The following is an 18240-nucleotide window of genomic DNA, read 5'->3' as shown; positions in this document are numbered from 1 at the left end:
TGTAGATAAATTCGGCAAGAACTTACGGTAGTAGTTCACCAACCCGAGAAACGACCTCAGTTGCGACACATTTTCCGGTGCTGGAGCCTTGACTACAGCCTCAATCTTGTCTGGCGACTTATGTAACCCTTCCTCATCAATCATGTGGCCACAATACGAGATTTGTCTCCTGAAGAACTCGCATTTGGGGCGGTTGGCTCGTAGCCCATATTCCTGCAATCTAGTGAGCACCTGCTCCAGGTTGGCAAGGTGTTCACTGTCATTTTCGCCCGTAACCAGGATGTCGTCCAAATAACACTGGGTCCCCGGGATCCCTTGCAGGACTTGTTCCATCGCCCTCTGCCAAATAGTCGGGGCTGATGCTACCCCGAATACCAGTCGATTGTACTGGTAAAGGCCTTTGTGAGTGTTTATCGTGAGGTATTTCCTAGATGCTTCTTCCACCTCCATTTATAGATACGCTTGGGCCAGATCAATCTTCGTAAAGCGTTTCCCTCCAGATAGTGAGGCGAAAATATCTTCTATCCGTGGAAGTGGATATTGTACTGTGTGCAGGACTGGGTTCACAGTTACCTTGAAGTCCCCACAGATGCGAACCTTCTTCGGCTCCACAGGCATGCTGCTCAATGATTTCTTCATTACAGGAATGATGGGTGTGGCCCACTCGCTCCAGTCCACCTTGGACAGCACAGCCGAACGCTCCAGACTCTCCAGTTCTGCTTCAACGGCTGGGCGGATTGCGTACGGTACCGGTCTGGCCTTAAAAAATTTTGGGTTTGCGTTATCTTCGATGTTTATCGTTGCCTTTACTTCTTTTAGAGTCCCAAGTCCTTGTTGGAACACCTCTTTCGCGTCAGTTAGAATTTTTGAGAGTCGTCCAGGTGTGACGTCATCATCCTTTTTGTCAGTCACAGTTAGCGGCTGAATGGAATGCCAATCCAATTGTATTTTTCGGATCCATTCACGTCCCAATAATGGTGGTCCTCCATCTTGTAGTATATATAGATACAGTTTCTGTGTTTCCTTGCCGTTGTATTTAACTGGCACACTTATTTTTCTTCTGGGGTAGACTTTTTGCCCCGTGTATGTCTTCAATACAATGGACATGTCCTTTAAGGGTATGTGTGAGAATAACCGCTCATAGTCTCGTCGATTCATGACAGTTAGTGCTGATCCTGTATCCAATTCCATCTTTACTTGGGACCCTGCTATCATGAGGGTGACCCAAATGGTTCGGTGATCCTCCTTTGCGATCACGTTGTGTAACTTTAGACAACTTAGTCTCCTGCTCCCGGAGTCATTATCACTCTCCTGATCTTCCGAACTACTGTCTGTCATTTTTTTTACTTTCTTGTACTTTTCCTTAGTAGTTCTTGTAGTGTTGGTTTTCTTTCCCGACCTGCAGACTCTTGCTATATGTCCCATTTTCCCGCATTGCCTGCATACTTTGTCCTTAAACCAGCAGTCCTTCTGATCATGGGTTGTTCTGCCGCAGCGATAGCACTTTTCTGCTCCATACGCCATTTCGTTAGCGCTGTATTCTTGTGGTTTCTGTTGTATTTCCGCAGCTCCCCGTGCTGCTGCTTCGTAGGATACTGCCACGCTGAAAGCCTGTTCTAGCGTCAGGTCCTTTTCCGAAAGTAGTCGTTTCTGGGTTCCTTCACTCTGGAGCTCGCAGACAAACTTATCCCGTAAGGTGTCTGCCAGTCCTGCTCCGAACTGGCAGTGCTTCGATAACTTGCGTAGTTCCGTAAGATAGTCAGCATTGTTCTCATCTTTGTGCTGGTTTCTTTTATGGAACTTGAATCTTTCTGCCATCAGCAGCGGTGTAGGGTTTAGGTGTTCCTGTAAGATATTAACAATCTCTTCAAAACTTTTCTCCATTGGTTTAGCTGGGGTAATTAAATTCCGCAATAGGCCGTACGTTCTTGCGCCCATCAAATTTAATAATACCGACGCCTTCTTTCCATTGGCCACCTCATTGGCATTGCAGTACACTTCAATTCTTTCCACATACATGGTCCAGTCTTCTACCTCGTTGTCGAAAGCAGTGATACTGTCACTCTTCGGCATCTTGGGTGATTTAAAATGGCGCCTCCCGCGCTTTTTCTTTTTCCCCAATGGAATAAAATGGCGCCTCCCGTGCTTTTCCTTCTTCCCCTTGCTGCCACGCTGCTCCTAGCATTCTACAGGGTAATGGCGGCGACCTGCGGCTTCGGCGCGTCTCACTTTTCCTTCCCCTCGTTTAATTTTCTCTACGCTGCCCGGTTCTTGAGCACCGACCGCGCCCTGTGCGCTCCACCCTCTCTCTCTCTCTTTCCTCCCGACGACACTGCGCGGCCCCTTTTGCAGAGCCGCTCGATCGAGCTCGAGCCCGCCGCAGTCCGGAAGGGTCAGCTGCTACCAGCACGATTTGCTGGAACACCTTGACTGGGGAGCCAAGCCCAGCTCTCCACAGCCTCTCCCGCAATTCTCCGAACACCGATGGGTCCTTGGGCGGTCGCCCGCGGTCGACGCCCGTTGACCTGACTTCGACCTCCAAGAAGCTTCTTCTCAGGGAAAGATCCCCGTGAGGTGATGCAGTACTACAGGTGAGTTCGAACCTGCCCGTCGCCAGTGTAGTGTCCGAGTATCAATAATACACGGACTGCAGGAGAACAAATAAACAGGTATTTACTGAACAGAGGGTAAACGTCAGACTGAAGTACAGAAGCCTGCTAGGGCTTTTTATACAGGTGTGGTCACTGCCGGTACTGCAGTATAAAATCAGTTCTTCTCTTAAAGGTACATACACAACAATAACCCCTGCCCCTATTTTTTCACATGGCAGCTGTTGATGATTCTGCCGTCCCCATTTGCAACATTTAACTACTCCTGCATTCCACCCTATCACAGACCGTTCCTTTTATTCTTTCTTCCCCTCCCCCTTTCCTTGCCTCTGCACTTGCTTAATATCTGTTACATCTCTAACTTTTTCCAGTTCTGACGAAGGGTCACAGACCTGAAACGTTAACTATGTTTCTCTCTCCATGGATGCTGCCTGGCCTGCTGAGTGTTTCCAACATTTTCTGTTAATTTAACGACCTCACTCGGGTGGTCAGGGTGAGTCAATGCCTCAACAAATTCTTCACTCAGAGGGTGGTGAATCTTTGGAATTCTCTACCCCAGAGGGCTGTGGAGGCTCAGTCGTTGAGTATACTCAAGACAGAGATAAATAGATTCTTGAATATTAAAGGGATCAATGGATATGGGGATAGTGCAGGAAAGTGGAGATGAGGTAGAAGATCAGCCATGATCTTACTGAATGGCGGAGCAGGCTCGAAGGGCCAAAGGGCCTACTCCTGCTCCTATTTCTTATGTTCTTATGTTAAACACGATTTGCCTTTAACAAATCCGTGCTGGCTTTCCTTAATTAATCCACACTTGTCCAAGTGACTGTTAATTTTGTCCCTGATGACTGTTTCTAAAAGCTTCCCCACTACCGAGGTTAAACTGACTGGCCTGTAGTTGCTGGGTTTATCTTTACACCCTTTTTTGAACAAGGGTGTAACATTTGCAATCCTCCAGTCCTCTGGCATCACCCCCGTTTCTAAGGAGGATTGGAAGATTATGGCCAGTACCTCCGCGATTTCTTCCTTCACTTCCCTCAGTGTGCTAGGATGCATCCCATCTGGTCCTGGTGACTTATTTACTTTTAGTACAGCCAGCCTTTCTAGTACCTCCTCTTTATCAATTTTTAGCCCATCCAGTATCTAGTACCTCCTCCTTCACTATGTCTATGGCAGCATCTTCTTCCTTGGTGAAGACAGATGCAAAGTACTCATTTAGCACCTCAGCCATACCCTCTGCCTCCATGCGTAGGTCTCCTTTTTGGTCTCTAATTAGCCCCACCCCTCCTCTTACTACCCGTTTACTATTTGTATGCCTATAGAAGACTTTTGAATTAACTTTTATGTTAGCTGCCATTCTATTCTCATACCCTCTCTTTGCCCCTCTTATTTTCTTTTTCACTTCTCCTCTGAACTTTCTATATTTAGCCTGATTCTCAGGTGTATTCTCGACCTGACATCTGTCATACGCATTCTTTTTCCGCTTCATCTTACTCTATCTCTTTCGTTATGCAGGGAGCTCTGACTTTAGTTGCCCTACCTTTCCTCCTAGTGGGAATATACCTCGACTGTACCCGAACTATTTCCTCTTTAAAGGCAGCCCATTGTTCCATTACAGTTTTGCCTGCCAATCTTTGATTCCAATTTACCCGGGCCAGATCTGTTCTCATCCCACTGAAATTTACCTTCCTCCAATTAAGTATTTTTACTCTAGATCTGCCCCTGTCCTTTTCCATAGTTAATCCAAACCTTATGATACTATGATCACTGTTCTCTAAATGTTCACCTACTAACACTCGCTCCACTTGACCAACCTCATTCCCCAGAACCAGATCCAACAATGCCTCCTTCCTCATTGGGCTAGAAACATACTGATCAGGAAAGTTCTCCTGAACACACTTCAGAAATTCTTCCCCATCTGCCCTTTACACTATGACTATCCCAGTCTATATTAGGATAATTGAAGTTCCCCATTATCACTACTCTATAGTTCTTGCATCTCTCTGTAATTTTCCTGCAAAATTGCTCCTCCATATTTTCCCACTAGTTGGAGGCCTATAGAATAAACCTAGTAGTATAATAGCACCTCTATTATTTCTTAACTCTAGCCATATAGAGTCTGATTCCGCCAACTCTCCGACACCTCCTCCTACCTCCACCTGGACCATGACCCCACTACCGAACATCAAGCCACCGTTTCCAACACTGTCACTGACCTCATCTCCTCTGGAGATCCTCCCGCCACGGCTGCCAACCTCATAGTTCCCCAACCCCGCACAGCCCACTTCTACCTCCTTTCCAAGATCCACAAACAGGACTGCCCTGGTAGACCCATCGTTTCAGCCTGTTCTTGCCCCACGGAACTTATCTCTTCCTATCTCGACTCTATCTTTTCTCCCCTTGTCCAGTCTCTTCCCACCTACATCCGCGACTCTTCTGACGCCCTCCACCACTTTAACAGTTTCCAGTTTCCTGGCCCCAACCGCCTCCTTTTCATTATGGACGTAAAATCCCTCTACACCTCCATCCCCCACCAGGATAGCCTGAGGGCGCTCCGCTTCTTCCTTGAACAGAGGCCCAACCAGTCCCCATCCACCACCACCCTCCTCCGCCTGGCTGAACTTGTTCTTACATTGAACAACTTCTCCTTTGACTCCACTCATTTCCTCCAAATCAAAGGTGTTGCTACGGGTACCTGCATGGGTCCTAGCTATGACTGTCTTTTCGTGGGATATGTGGAACACTCTTTATTCCAGTCCTACTCAGGTCCCCTCCCTCACCTCTTTTTCCGGTACATTGATGACTGTATCAGTGCCGTTTCCTGCTCTCACCCTGAACTAGACAATTTCATTCACTTTGCCTCCAATTTCCACCCTTCCCTCACCTTCACATGGTCCATTTCCAACTCTTCCCTTCCCTTCCTCGACTTCTCTGTCTCTATCTCTGGGGATAGGTTATTGACAAACATTCACTACAAGCCCACTGACTCCCACAGCTACCTGGACTACACTTCCTCCCACCCCGCTTCCTGTAAGGACTCTATTCCATTCTCCCAGTTTCTCCGTCTCCGTCGCATCTGCTCCGACGATGCCACCTTCCACACCAGTGCTTCCGACATGTCTTCCTTTTTCCTCAACCGGGGATTCCCCTCTACTGTGGTTGACATGGTACTCGACCGTGTCCGTTCTATCTCCCGCACTTCTGCCCTCAGCCCTGCCCCTCCCTCCCGGAACCACGATAGAGTTCCCCTTGTTCTCACCTTTCACCCTACCTACCTCCACATTCAACGGATCATCCTCCGCCATTTCCGCCACCTCCAGCGTGATCCCACCACCAAACGCATCTTCCCCTCACCTCCCCTTTCAGCATTCCATAGGGACCACTCCCTCCACGACACCCTAGTCCACTCCTCTATCACCCCCAGCACCCCTTCCCCTTCGCCCGGCACCTTCCCGTGCAAGCGCAAGTGATGCAACACATACCTCCCCCCTTCCCACTGTCCAGGGCCCCAAACACCCCTTCCAGGTGAAACAGCGATTTACTTGTACTTCTTGCAATTTAGTATATTATATTCGCTGCTCACGGTGTGGTCTCCTCTACATTGGGGAGACCAAATGCAGATTGGGTGACCGCTTTGCGGAACACCTCTGTTCAGTCCGTAAGGGGGACCCCAAGCTTCCGGTCGCCTGTCACTTTAATTCACCGCCCCATTCCCACTCAGACCTCACCGCCCTCGGCCTCTTACACTGTTCCACTGAAGCTCAACGTAAGCTCGAGGAACAGCACCTCATCCTTCGATTCGGCACTCTACAGCCCTCTGGACTCAACATAGAGTTCAACAATTTCAGATCATAACCTCAGCCCCTATCACATATATATTTTTTATCCACACTTTTTGTTTGTGTTTTTTTTTTCTTCCCTCCCACATGGCAGCTGTCTTTCATTCTGCCAGCGCAATTCACACTCCATCTAGAGCCATCCTTTGTTTCTTAACCTGTCCCATTACCATCTCCTCTTGCCTTGAATATCTCTTAATGCCTCTTTACTTCTCCTGCCTTCCATCCTCTCACAGACCTTCCCTTTTGTTCTTTCATCCCCTCCCCCATTTCCCAGCCCCTAAACTTGCTTTAAAATCTGTTCCTTTTCCTGCTTTTTTCCAGTTCTGACGAAAGGTCTTTGACCTGAAACGTTAACTCTTGTTTCTCTCTCCACGGATGCTGCCTGGCCTGCTGAGTTTTTTCAGCGTTTTCTGTTGTTATTTTAGATTCTGTCCTTGACCCCTCCAGGACATCCTCTCTCAACAGCACAGTAACATTCTCCTTAACCAATACTGCCACACCACCTCCTATCTTTCCTTCCCTATCTTTCCTGAACACCTTATAACCAGGAATATTTAATACCCAATCCTGTCCTTTTTTGAGCCAGGTCTCCGTTATTGTCACATCATATTCCCATGTGACTATTTGTGCTTGCAGCTCACTAACCTTGTTTACTATGCTTCGTGCGTTCACATACATACACTGTAAACCTATCTTCGACCATCCTGTGTTCTCTCTTAGTCTGACCCCACCTAAGACCTTACTATTTTTTTTACTTTAGTGCTATCTGTCTCTCCCAATTCTTTGTGCCCTGTGTTTCTCCTTTCTAATACTACATCCTGGTGCCCATCCCCCTGCCAACTTAGGTCAAACCCTCCCCAACAACAGTAACAAACCTCCCCGCGAGGATATTGGTACCGGCTCTGTTGAGGTGCAACCCGTCTGGCCTGTACAGGTCCCACCTTCCTCAGAACCGGTCCCAATGTCCCAGGAATCTGAAGCCCTCCCTCCTGCACGCATTCATCTGCCCTATCCTCCTATTTCTCTACTCACTCGCACGTGGCACCATGTGTAATCCAGCGATTACAACCTTTGAGGTCCTGTTTTTTAATCTCTTTCCTAGCTCCCTGAAATCTGCCTGCAGGACCTCATCCCTCTTTCTACCTATGTCGTTGGTACCGATATGGACCACGGCCTCTGGCTGTTCACCTTCCCCCTCAGAATGTTCTGCAGCTGCTCAGTGGCATCCTTAACCCTTGCACCAGGGAGGCAACATACCATCCTGGAGTCACGTCTGCGGCTGCAGAAACGCCTGTCTGCATCGCTGACTATCGAATCCTCTACCACTATTGCTTTCCCTATCTTCCTCCTTCCCCCCTGTACAGCTGAGCCACCCATGGTGCCGTGGACTTGGCTCTGGCTGTACTCCCCAGAGGAACCATCAGAACAGAATACTGGTTGGAGAGCAAGATGCACTCAGGGGACTCCTGCACTACCTGCCTGGTCCTCCTCTTCTGTCTGGCGGTCACCCATTCCCTGTCGGCCTGCACACTCTTAAGCTGCGGGGTGCCCACCCCCTGAAAAATGCTATCCATGTAGCTCTCAGCCTCGCAGGTGCGCCGAAGTGGCGCCAGCTGCTCTGTAACTTGGAGCTCGAGCTCCTCCAGCTGACGACACTTCCTGCACACATGGTTGTCCAGGACACGGGAAGCGTCCTGGAGTTCCCACATGGCACAGGATGCGCATTCTGTGGGACTGAGCTGCCCTGCCATGCCTTTATTTAATCGACTATTAACTTTACAGAAACTTAAGACTAAGATGTACCTAATTCAAATTATTAATATAATATATTAACAGTTACTAATTTAATATAGTATTAAGAGTTACTAATCTCCAAGCTCCTGCTTTATTCCTAACAAGCTATTTAACCCCGGCCCCTAACTTGAAGAGCCCCTCTCCAACCATGCTCTTTAGCAGAAGTAAACTTAAAACTTTAAAAAAAACTACTCACCAGCTACTCACCAATCAGCCCCTTCCCTTGTGCTGACGTGACTTTAGTTTTTTTTACTCTGATGTCACTCTTTCATATTCTGTCTCTGTCGAGTTGCTCTGCTCTCGCGCGCTCTTCATCCCTGCTCAGCTCTCGCTCCGTTCCCACTCAGGTCCGCTCCTTCTGGTCTCGAGGCTGCTCTCGCCGCGCTCTTTATCCCCGCTCAGCTCTCGCTCCGTTCCCACTCAGGTCCGCTCCTTCTGGTCTCGAGGCTGCTCTCACCGCGTTCTTTATCCCCGCTCAGCTCTCGCTCCGTTCCCACTCAGGTCCGCTCCTTCTGGTCTCAAGGCTGCTCTCGCCGCGCTCTTTATCCCCGCTCAGCTCTCGCTCCGTTCCCACTCAGGTCCGCTCCTTCTGGTCTCAAGGCTGCTCTCGCCGCGCTCTTTATCCCCGCTCAGCTCTCGCTCCGTTCCCACTCAGGTCCGCTCCTTCTGGTCTCAAGGCTGCTCTCGCCGCGCTCTTTATCCCCGCTCAGCTCTCGCTCCGTTCCCGCTCAGGTCCGCCCTATCTGGTCTCGGGCCTGCTCTCGCCGCGCTCTTTATCCCCGCTCAGCTCTCGCTCCGTTCCCGCTCAGGTCCGCTCCTTCACCCAGAGTGCGGTTTGAATGTGGAACTTGCTACCACATGAAGTAGTTGAGGCGAATAGCATAGATGCATTTAAGGAGAAGCAAGATATTACATAAAGGAGAAAGGAATAGAAGGATATGCTGACAGGGTGAGATGAAGTAAGGTGGGAGGAGGCTCGTGTGCAGCGTAAACACCGGCATAGACCTGTTGGGCCAATGGCCTGTTTATGTGCTATAAATACTATGTAATACTATGTAACAGTCAAGAAGGCTTTAGTACAAGTTTGCATCACACTATATGGTTGGCAAGCAGAGCCCCTACCTTTCTCCAGGGAAGTAGTGAGGTTCTTCAAATTTTCCCGCTGGTGGTCAAGCTCCAGTTTCTGGTCCTCAGCCTGATGTAGCCTCCGCTGCAGCACCTCCCTCACCTTGGTCAGCTTGGCAACTTCCTGACGCAACAGAGCCGCGTCGTCCTCTTTGATCTGGATCAGATGACAGCAGTGTAATTATTTGCAACAGGCCAGTTTACAAAGAGGTCAACTGTGGGAGCTTTGCGCCATCCTGCTCAACTTGTTCCCTTTATTTCTCCCGAAGGCCGCCACTCACGGTCGGCCGAGCGCGAAGGTGACAAAGGCACGGAGGAGGGTTTCGGCGGCAGGTGGGCTGCGACAGGGGCCAAAGCAGGCGAGGTCACGGAGGGGGAAGTAGGAGGTCTCTATGATGGAGAGCACGTGGGGTTGGAAGCTCAGCTCAGGGTTAAATAGGATGTTGAGGTTATGAACAGTCTGGTTCAGTCTGAGATAATAAAAGAAAGAAAGACTTGCATTTATATAGCGCCTTTCATGACTTCAGGACATGCCAAAGTGCTTTACAGGCAAGGAAGTAATTTTGAAGTGCAGTCACTGTTGTAATGTAGAAACACGGCAGCCAATTGCACACAGCAAGGACCCACAAACAGCAATGAGATAGTGACCAGATCATTTGTTTTGGTGATGTTGGTTGAAGGATAAATATTGGCCAGGACACTGAGGGGGAGAACACCCCTGCTCTTCTTTGAAATAGTGCTGTGGGATCTTTTACGTCCATCCAAGAGGGTAGACGGGGCCTCGATTTAACGTCGCATCCGAAGGACGGCACCTCCAGCAGTGCAGCGGAGGGGCTCCCTCAGTACTGCACTGGAGTGTCAGCCTGGATTATGTGCTCAAGTCCCACAACCTTCTGACTCAGAGGCAAGAGCGCTACCCACTGAAGCACAGCTGTCAAGGGATGGTCATAATGGTCAGGGAGGAGGATGGAATGGGCGGCGAAGTTACTGGGTTGGTGGCGGGGGCCAAAGATGATGGCTTCAGCTTTCTCAACGTTTATTTGGAGGAAAATTGCCACTTATTCGCAGCTAAATATCAGAGAAGCAGTCTGACAACACAGAGGCAGTGGAAGGGTCGAGAGAGGTGGTGGACTGGTAGAACTGGGTGTCAGCATATTTATGGAAGCCATGTCTGACGATATTGCCAAGGGAAGCATGACACTTCAGCGACTCCAGCGGTAACAGCACGGGGGTGGGATGAGAAACCATTGGTGGAAATGTTTTGGCTACGGTTGGATAGGCAAGAGTGGAATTCCACTGAGCTGGTGTGGTCGACTGTTCCAAAGGCTACAGATGTCAAGAAGGATGATAAAGGATAATGCACCTTTGGCAAATTCAGAGGACATCATTTGTGACTTCAGTTAGGGCCATTTCAGTGCTGTGCCAAGGCAGAAACCAGATTGGAGAGATTCAAACATGGAGTTACAAGAAAGATGATTTGGAAGGTGACAACACATTCAAGGATTTTGGAGAGAAAAAGGTTGGAGATGAGGCAAAGATGATGCAAGGACATGAAGGGTCGAGGATGGGCTTTTGAGTAGGGAGGACGACGGTTTTCAATGGGAGGAGAAAGAGAACCAATTACAATGTCAGCTAGGATGGGGTCCAGAAAGGGAACTTGGGTGGTCAGCATTTTAAAGGGAATGGTATCAAGGGAGCATGGGGTGGATCTCATGGACAAGATGAGCTTGGAGAGGGCATGAGGGGAAATGGGAGAGAAACAAGAGAAAGGCTCGGTTCAGGGCTAGGGCAGGGGGCAGCTTGTGGGCTGGTTTGGCTTGGTGGGTAAGGGGAAGGGAGGACTTAGCAGAGGCAACTGAATGGATGGCCTCAATCTGAGTGCAAAGAAGTCCATGAGCTCCTCACATTTGTTGTTGAAGTCGACGGTGGAGGGGACAGGGGAGGAGGGTGGTTTAAGAATATGGTTCGTAGTGAAGAATAGAAGCCGGAGGTAATCTTTCCTTTCCAGGATGATCCTGGACTAGTGAGTGGGTCTAGCAGAGGACATTGAGACCTGATAGCGCTTGATGTGGTCCAGCCAGGTCTGGCTAAATCAGCTGTGCACCAGATACACTCATTACAACAGTGCCTTCAAACACTTCAAAAGCATTTAATTAAAGGAAAATGAGACAAACAGCCTCTTTAAGGCTGTCCCACCACAATTGCATGGCTGCCCTTTGCTTGAGCCTTCTGCAGGCACAAGTATTCTGACCCCTCCCCAGGAAAACCCCAGAAATCTCTGGGCAACGTAAAGGTGGCAAAAACTGGGCATTATCGGATCTGCGCCTATTTCCCTCTCCTTTGCACCTAGGAATTGCGTGTCCCCCAGGCACACAAGGTGATTAGTTGCACTGAGGGCACGAAGCGTTAACCATTTAGTGTAGGACTGAAGTAACATGTAATAGTAACGTGTCCCTTCCCCGAGGAGCATTAGTGAACCAGTTGAGTTTTTACAAGAATCCAGCAGCTTTCACAGTCATTTTTTTCTGGAGATAACCCGTATTTACAACTTGCCATGGTGAGAATTTGTAGATAGGACATACCTGGGAAATTTTCCACTTTGTCGGGTAGATGCCAGTGTTGTAGCTGTACTGGAACAGCTTGGCTAGAGGCGCAGCTAGTTCTGGAGCACAAGTCTTCAGCACAATAGCCGGGATGTTGTCAGGGCCCATAGCCTTTGCTGTATCCAGTACATTCAGCTGTTTCTTGATATCACGAGGAGTGAATCAAACTGACTGAAGACTGGCTTCTCTGATGGTGGGGATCTCAGGAGGAAGCTGCAATGCACTTCTGGCTGAAGATGGCTGCAAACGCTTCAGCCTTGTCTTTTGCACTCACGTGCTGGGCTCCGCCATCATTGAGGATGGGGATGTCCATGGAGCCTCCTCCTCCCGTTAGTTGTTTACTTGTCCGCCACCAATCCCGACTGAATATGGCAGAACTGCAGGGCTTTGATCTGATCCACTGGTTGTGAGATCGATTAGCTCTGTCGAAATCATGCTGCTTTCGCTGTTTAGTATGCATGTAGTCCTGCGTTGGCACCTCATTTTCACCTGGCATGCTCTTCTACACCCCTCGTTGAATCAGGGTTGGTCCCCTGGCTTGATGGTAATGGTAGAGTGTGTTGTGTATGTACCTTTAAGAGAATAACTGGTCTCAGACTGCAATATCGGCAGTGACCACCCCTGTATAAAAGGCGCTAGAGAGCCTCTGTTGGTTAGTTCCGTTTATGCCTTTCACCAGTAAAGACTTGTTTGTTTCTCTCCTGCTAGTCCGTGTCTCAATCATTCACGGACTTAACACTGGCGACGAGGTAGAAAGAACTTACCTGCAACTCAGCAGCAGCTCCGACGACGTTGAAGGTCGGAAGAAAAAAAAATAGAGTCCATTGAAACTCGAGGAACGGGTGTCGACCGTCAATCATCGGGTTCAAGGCTTTGCAGGAGCGACTTTCCAGAGCCAGCCTGGGTTCCTCGGTCCGTGGTTTCCCAGCTAATCGGGCTGGTGGCAGGTAGTGCTCTGATCCTTCCTGGGCTGCAACGGGGCCGGGCAGCGAGTCGGGAAACAAGGAGAGAGAGAGAGGGTGGAGCATACAGGGCGCGGCCGGTGTTTCGAAGCTGGGCAGCGTTCGGACCTCAGAAGAGGGAGGGAAGTGTTCCAGAGGGTCCGCTCCACGACGGGAAAATAATAAAAGAAAAAGAATACGCGCAAGAAACCGTGGAAAGCAGCGCTAACAACAGCGGGGAAGAAGGAAAAGCGCGGGAGGCGCCATTTTGTTAAATCAGAGAAGAAGGCAAGCGCGCGGGAGGCGCCATTTTAGATTTGCAAGATGCCGAAGACTGGCTGTATCACTGCTTTTGATAATACAGACTGGACCACGTATGTGGAAAGAGTCGAGGTATATTTCGAGGCAAATGAAATAGCGGAGGGGAAAAAGGCATCAATATTGCTAAACGTAATGGGCGCTAGAACGTACGGCCTATTGCGGGATCTGATTACTCCAGCCAAACCGAAGGCGAAGAGTTTTAACGAAATTGTTGCTGTTCTACAGGAGCACTTAAACCCTGCACCGCTGTTGATAGCAGAAAGATTTAAATTCCACAGGAGAACTCAGCACAAAGATGAGAGCAATGCTGAGTATCTTACGGAACTACGCAAGCTATCAAAGCACTGCCAGTTCGGAGCAGGACTGGCAGATACCCTACGGGACAAATTTGTCTGTGGACTCCTGAGTGAAGGAACACAGAAGAAGTTACTTGCAGAAAAAGAGCTGACGCTAGATAGGGCTTTCAGCGTGGCAGTATCGTATGAAGCAGCAGCCAGGGGAGCTGCAGAAATTCAACAAAAACCACAGGAATACAGCACCCACGAAATGACACGGGGATTTGCAAAATGTTATCGCTGCGGCAGAACTAACCATGACCAGAAGGACTGCTGGTCCAAAGACAAAATATGCAGACAATGCGGGAAGATTGGACACATTGCACGAGTTTGTAGGTCTGGGAAGAAGACCAGCGACAACAAAAAGGCTACTAAGGAACCGTACAAGAAAGTACAAAAGATGACGGACAGTAGTTCCGAAGACCAGATGAGCGGTAGTGAATCCGAGAACAGGAGATTAAGCTGTCTCAAACTTCACAATGTAATCGCAAAAGAGGATCACTGAACCATTTGGGTCACCCTCACGATAGCAGGGTCCTAAGTTAAAATGGAATTGGATACAGGATCAGCGCTAACCGTCATGAATCGACGAGACTATGAGCGGCTATTTTCACACATACCCTTGAGAGAGACATCCATCGTCTTGACGACATATACGGGGCAAAAAGTATACCCCAGAGGAAAAATAAGGGTGCCTGTCGAATACAATGGCAAGAAAATACGGAAATTGTATCTCTACATACTGCCAAATGGTGGACCACCGTTATTGGGACGGGAATGGATCAGGAAGATAAACTTAGATTGGCATTCCATTCATGCAATGACGGTGGACGGTAAAAAAGATGAAGACGTCACTCCTGGACGATTGTCAACAATCTTAGCTAACGCCAAAGAGGTATTTCAACAAGAACTCGGCACGCTTAAAGGCGTAGCCGCCTCGTTAAAAATAGAAGAGAATGCAGTTCCCAAGTTTTTCAAAGCGAGACCGGTACCATATGCAATTCGTCCAGCCGTCGAGGCAGAGCTGGAGAATCTGGAGAAGGCGGGCGTGTTGTCCAAGGTCGACTGGAGCGAGTGTGCGACATCCATCGTTCCTGTCATGAAAAAAACGTTAAGCAATAAGTCCGGAGAGCCAAGGAAGATTCGCATCTGTGGGGATTTCAAGGTGACGGTGAACCCTGTCCTTCACACAGTACAATATCCTCTTCCAAGGATAGAAGACATCTTCGCCTCACTGTCTGGAGGGAAGCGTTTTACAAAAATTGACCTAGCACAAGCATATTTGCAGATGGAGGTTGAAGAGTCCTCTCGGAAGTATCTCACGATAAACACTCACAAAGGTCTTTACCAATATCATCGATTGGTATTCGGAGTAGCATCGGCTCCGGCGATATGGCAAAGAGCGATGGAACAAGTCCTGCAAGGGATTCCGGGGACTCAGTGTTACTTGGACGACATCCTTGTAACAGGTGAAGATGACAGTGAACACCTTAACAACCTAGAACAGGTGCTCACTAGACTACGGGAACATGGGCTGCGAGCCAACCGCCCCAAGTGCGAATTTTTAAAGAAACAGATATCGTATTGTGGCCACGTGATTGATGAAGAGGGGTTACATAAGTCCCCTGACAAAATTGAAGCGGTTGGTAAGGCCCCAGCACCTGAAAATGTGTCGCAACTGAGGTCATTCCTCGGGTTGGTGAATTACTATCATAAGTTTTTGCCGAATTTGTCGACAATTCTGCATCCACTGAACGCCCTGCTACGAACGGGGGTAGCATGGAAATGCAGCGATGATTGTAAACGTGCTTTTCAGAAGAGTAAGGACTTAATCACTTCGAAGGAAGTATTGGCTCACTACAACCCAGCACTGCCAATCAGGCTGGCGTGTGATGCGTCTCCCTACGGCATTGGGGCGGTACTGTCACATAAATTCCTTGATGGTTTGGAGAGGCCGATAGCTTTTGCGTCACGCTCGTTAACTTCTGCCGAGCGTAACTACGCCCAGATTGACAGAGAGGCCCTCAGCCTAGTGTGGGGGGTGAAGAAGTTCAATCACTATCTGCACGGTCAAAAATTTACTCTACTAACCGATCATCAACCTCTTGTCTCCATTTTCAACCCTCAGAAGGGCGTACCGATAATGACAGCAGAACGGCTGCAGAGATGGTCCCTTTTCCTAGGGACACACCAATATGACATCGAGTATAGGGGAACTAAACAGCATGGAAATGCTGATGGATTGTCACGTCTACCGTTGCCGACGGTGGAAGAAGAAGACCTTGCAGTGGATCCAATGGAGTTATTCCACTCGACCATAGTCAAATGTCTCCCTGTGACGAATGCAAACATAGAAAAGGAAACACGGAATGACCCGACACTATCACGGGTCTATGATTTAACGGTGAAGGGATGGCCAGCACATGGCGAACCACTGCTGCCAGCATTTTCGTCAAGAAGAGAACAGCTGTCAGTGTGCAGAGGAACCTTGATGTGTGGATCCAGAGTAGTAATTCCACCTAAGTTGACGGATAGAGTGCTCAATGAGCTTCATCTGAGTGGGGTAAAAATGAAGAGCTTAGCCAGAGCGTTTGTGTGGTGGCCGGGAATCGATAGAGAAATCGAAGAGATGACCAAGAGCTGTGCAGGATGCCAGAAGGTCCAAAACGCCCCACCACAAGCTCCTCTGCATCCATGGGAGTGGCCCTCATCTCCATGGCAAAGGGTGCACATTGATTTTGCTGGTCCCTTCATGGACTCGATGTTTTTAATTGCGGTGGATGCACATTCAAAGTGGCCAGAGGTAATAAAAATGTCCTCAACCACCACGGAAAAAACTATCGCAGTTTTACGAACCATATTCGCCGTGAATGGGCTGCCTGAACAGATTTGCTCTGACAATGGACCACAGTTTGTGTCTGAAGAGTTCCGGAGGTTCTTAAAGAACAATGGTGTTAAGCATTATACATCTGCCCCATATCATCCAGCCACTAATGGATTGGCCGAGAGGTTTGCCCAAACATTCAAGAAGGCTATCAAGGCAATGTGTAATGAAGATATACCCCTACAACACAAGGTGGACAACTTCTTGTTTGCCTACCGGAATGTGACCCATGCGGTTACCAACCAAACTCCAGCCATGATGTTCTTCAATCGAAGACTACGATGCCGCTTGGATTTGGTTAAGCCAAACATCAGAAGAGATGTGGAGAACAGGCAGTTTCAGAATATGAATGAAAGGCCGACCAGGAGTTTTAAGATAGGTCAACCAGTTTTGGCCCGGGACTACTGCACTGAGAAATGGCAGCCAGGAACGATTTGTACACGACAAGGACCTCTCATGTATACCGTGGACGTTGGGGAGAGCATTGTAAGACGCCATGCTGACCAGATTCTAGAGTCACTGGAAAACGTCAACTCCACACCACGATCTGATACACCTGGTAATGAAATCGACGTTCCAATTGCAGCTACCGCAGAACCGGTAATATTGGAAGCAGGTGAACCAAACAACGACATTGATTTCGACTCAACATTGCCAAAAGAACCTGATACTCCAAAGAGGCGCTATCCAGACAGAATCAGGAAGCCTCCTCAAAGACTGAACTTATAATTGCTTAAACTTAACCAATGTATCTAGCAACAGTAATTGTGATTGTAATTTCGTTATCATTAGTGTTAAATGAATGTTGTGTACTGTTTATCTAAAAGGGGAGGAATTGTTGTGTATGTACCTTTAAGAGAATAACTGGTCTCAGACTGCAATACCGGCAGTGACCACCCCTGTATAAAAGGCGCTAGAGAGCCTCTGTTGGTTAGTTCCGTTTATGCCTTTCACCAGTAAAGACTTGTTTGTTTCTCTCCTGCTAGTCCGTGTCTCAATCATTCACAGACTTAACAGATTGAGGGAAATGCCGGGCCATGAGGTTACAGATAGTGTATTTAATGAATAACGTTTCAGAGGTTTAATGGATCTTTCAAAGAGCCAGCACAAGCACGATGGGCCACATGGCCTCCTTCTGTGCTGTATGATTCTATGATGTGTGAAAGGCTTAACTTTATTTTGTTAAGTAAAAGGAGAGGAAATAATACTTACTTTAAGATCAACCAGCTTCTGCTGGTTTTCAAGGGTCAATTGGTCAGTGATTATAACTTGTTGCTCATTCTCCTGCTGAAGCTTGAGAAGCTTGTGAGTAAGTAGTTCCAAATCTTTTGCAGCTCTTTCATTCAAAATCTATTAAAGGAAGAAGCATAGCACGCAATTAAATCAAAAAAGTAATTATCTCTGTCACACAGAATTTACATTTTGTGCACGATAGATTTTAATTGAGCCCAAAAGAGGACCAGCTGTTGAAGTGGGTTGGATACTGGCCTTTTGTTTTTGGGACCCAGGCTCAAATCCAGTCCAGACCGTTGGGATGAAAGTCTCCTCTGTCTCTTGGTTGTAAAGATCCTACGTGAAATGAGTCTGGCCCCCTCATCCCACTGTGCATGGGTCCACAGCACAAAACTTCCCCAAATTGGCACTAAGTTGCCAATCTCATTCCAAATCCAGCACACAGACTTGATGGCCAGATGGTCTTTTTCTGTATGCTGTGCTGTAACATTCTCTGAAATTGTGCACCTGCATGCCTTACAGTGGAAATTGGAACGGTCACAGACAGGAATGCAGT

At 48.4% G+C, this 18240-nt stretch overlaps 1 protein-coding gene across 1 annotated transcript in view; it reads right to left on the bottom strand.

Annotated features, from left to right (window-relative positions):
- Window positions 1–18240, bottom strand: part of cfap58 (cilia and flagella associated protein 58) — a 304094-nt gene that overhangs the window by 241170 nt on the left and 44684 nt on the right. Inside the window, exons 6-7 of the mRNA XM_085994322.1 lie at window positions 17664–17801; window positions 9365–9524 (exon numbers count right to left, since the gene is read on the bottom strand). Of these exons, the coding sequence (XP_085850448.1) occupies window positions 9365–9524; window positions 17664–17801 (298 nt within the window). The remainder of the gene's footprint in view (window positions 1–9364; window positions 9525–17663; window positions 17802–18240) is intronic.

This window comes from Somniosus microcephalus, chromosome 8, assembly GCF_052327205.1.
Source record: "Somniosus microcephalus isolate GS21.2 chromosome 8, FLI_Smic_1.0, whole genome shotgun sequence".
Taxonomy (NCBI): Eukaryota; Metazoa; Chordata; class Chondrichthyes; order Squaliformes; family Somniosidae; genus Somniosus; species Somniosus microcephalus.
Note: the sequence above shows the minus strand (reverse complement) of the source record. Positions and strands in the feature narration are given on the sequence as shown.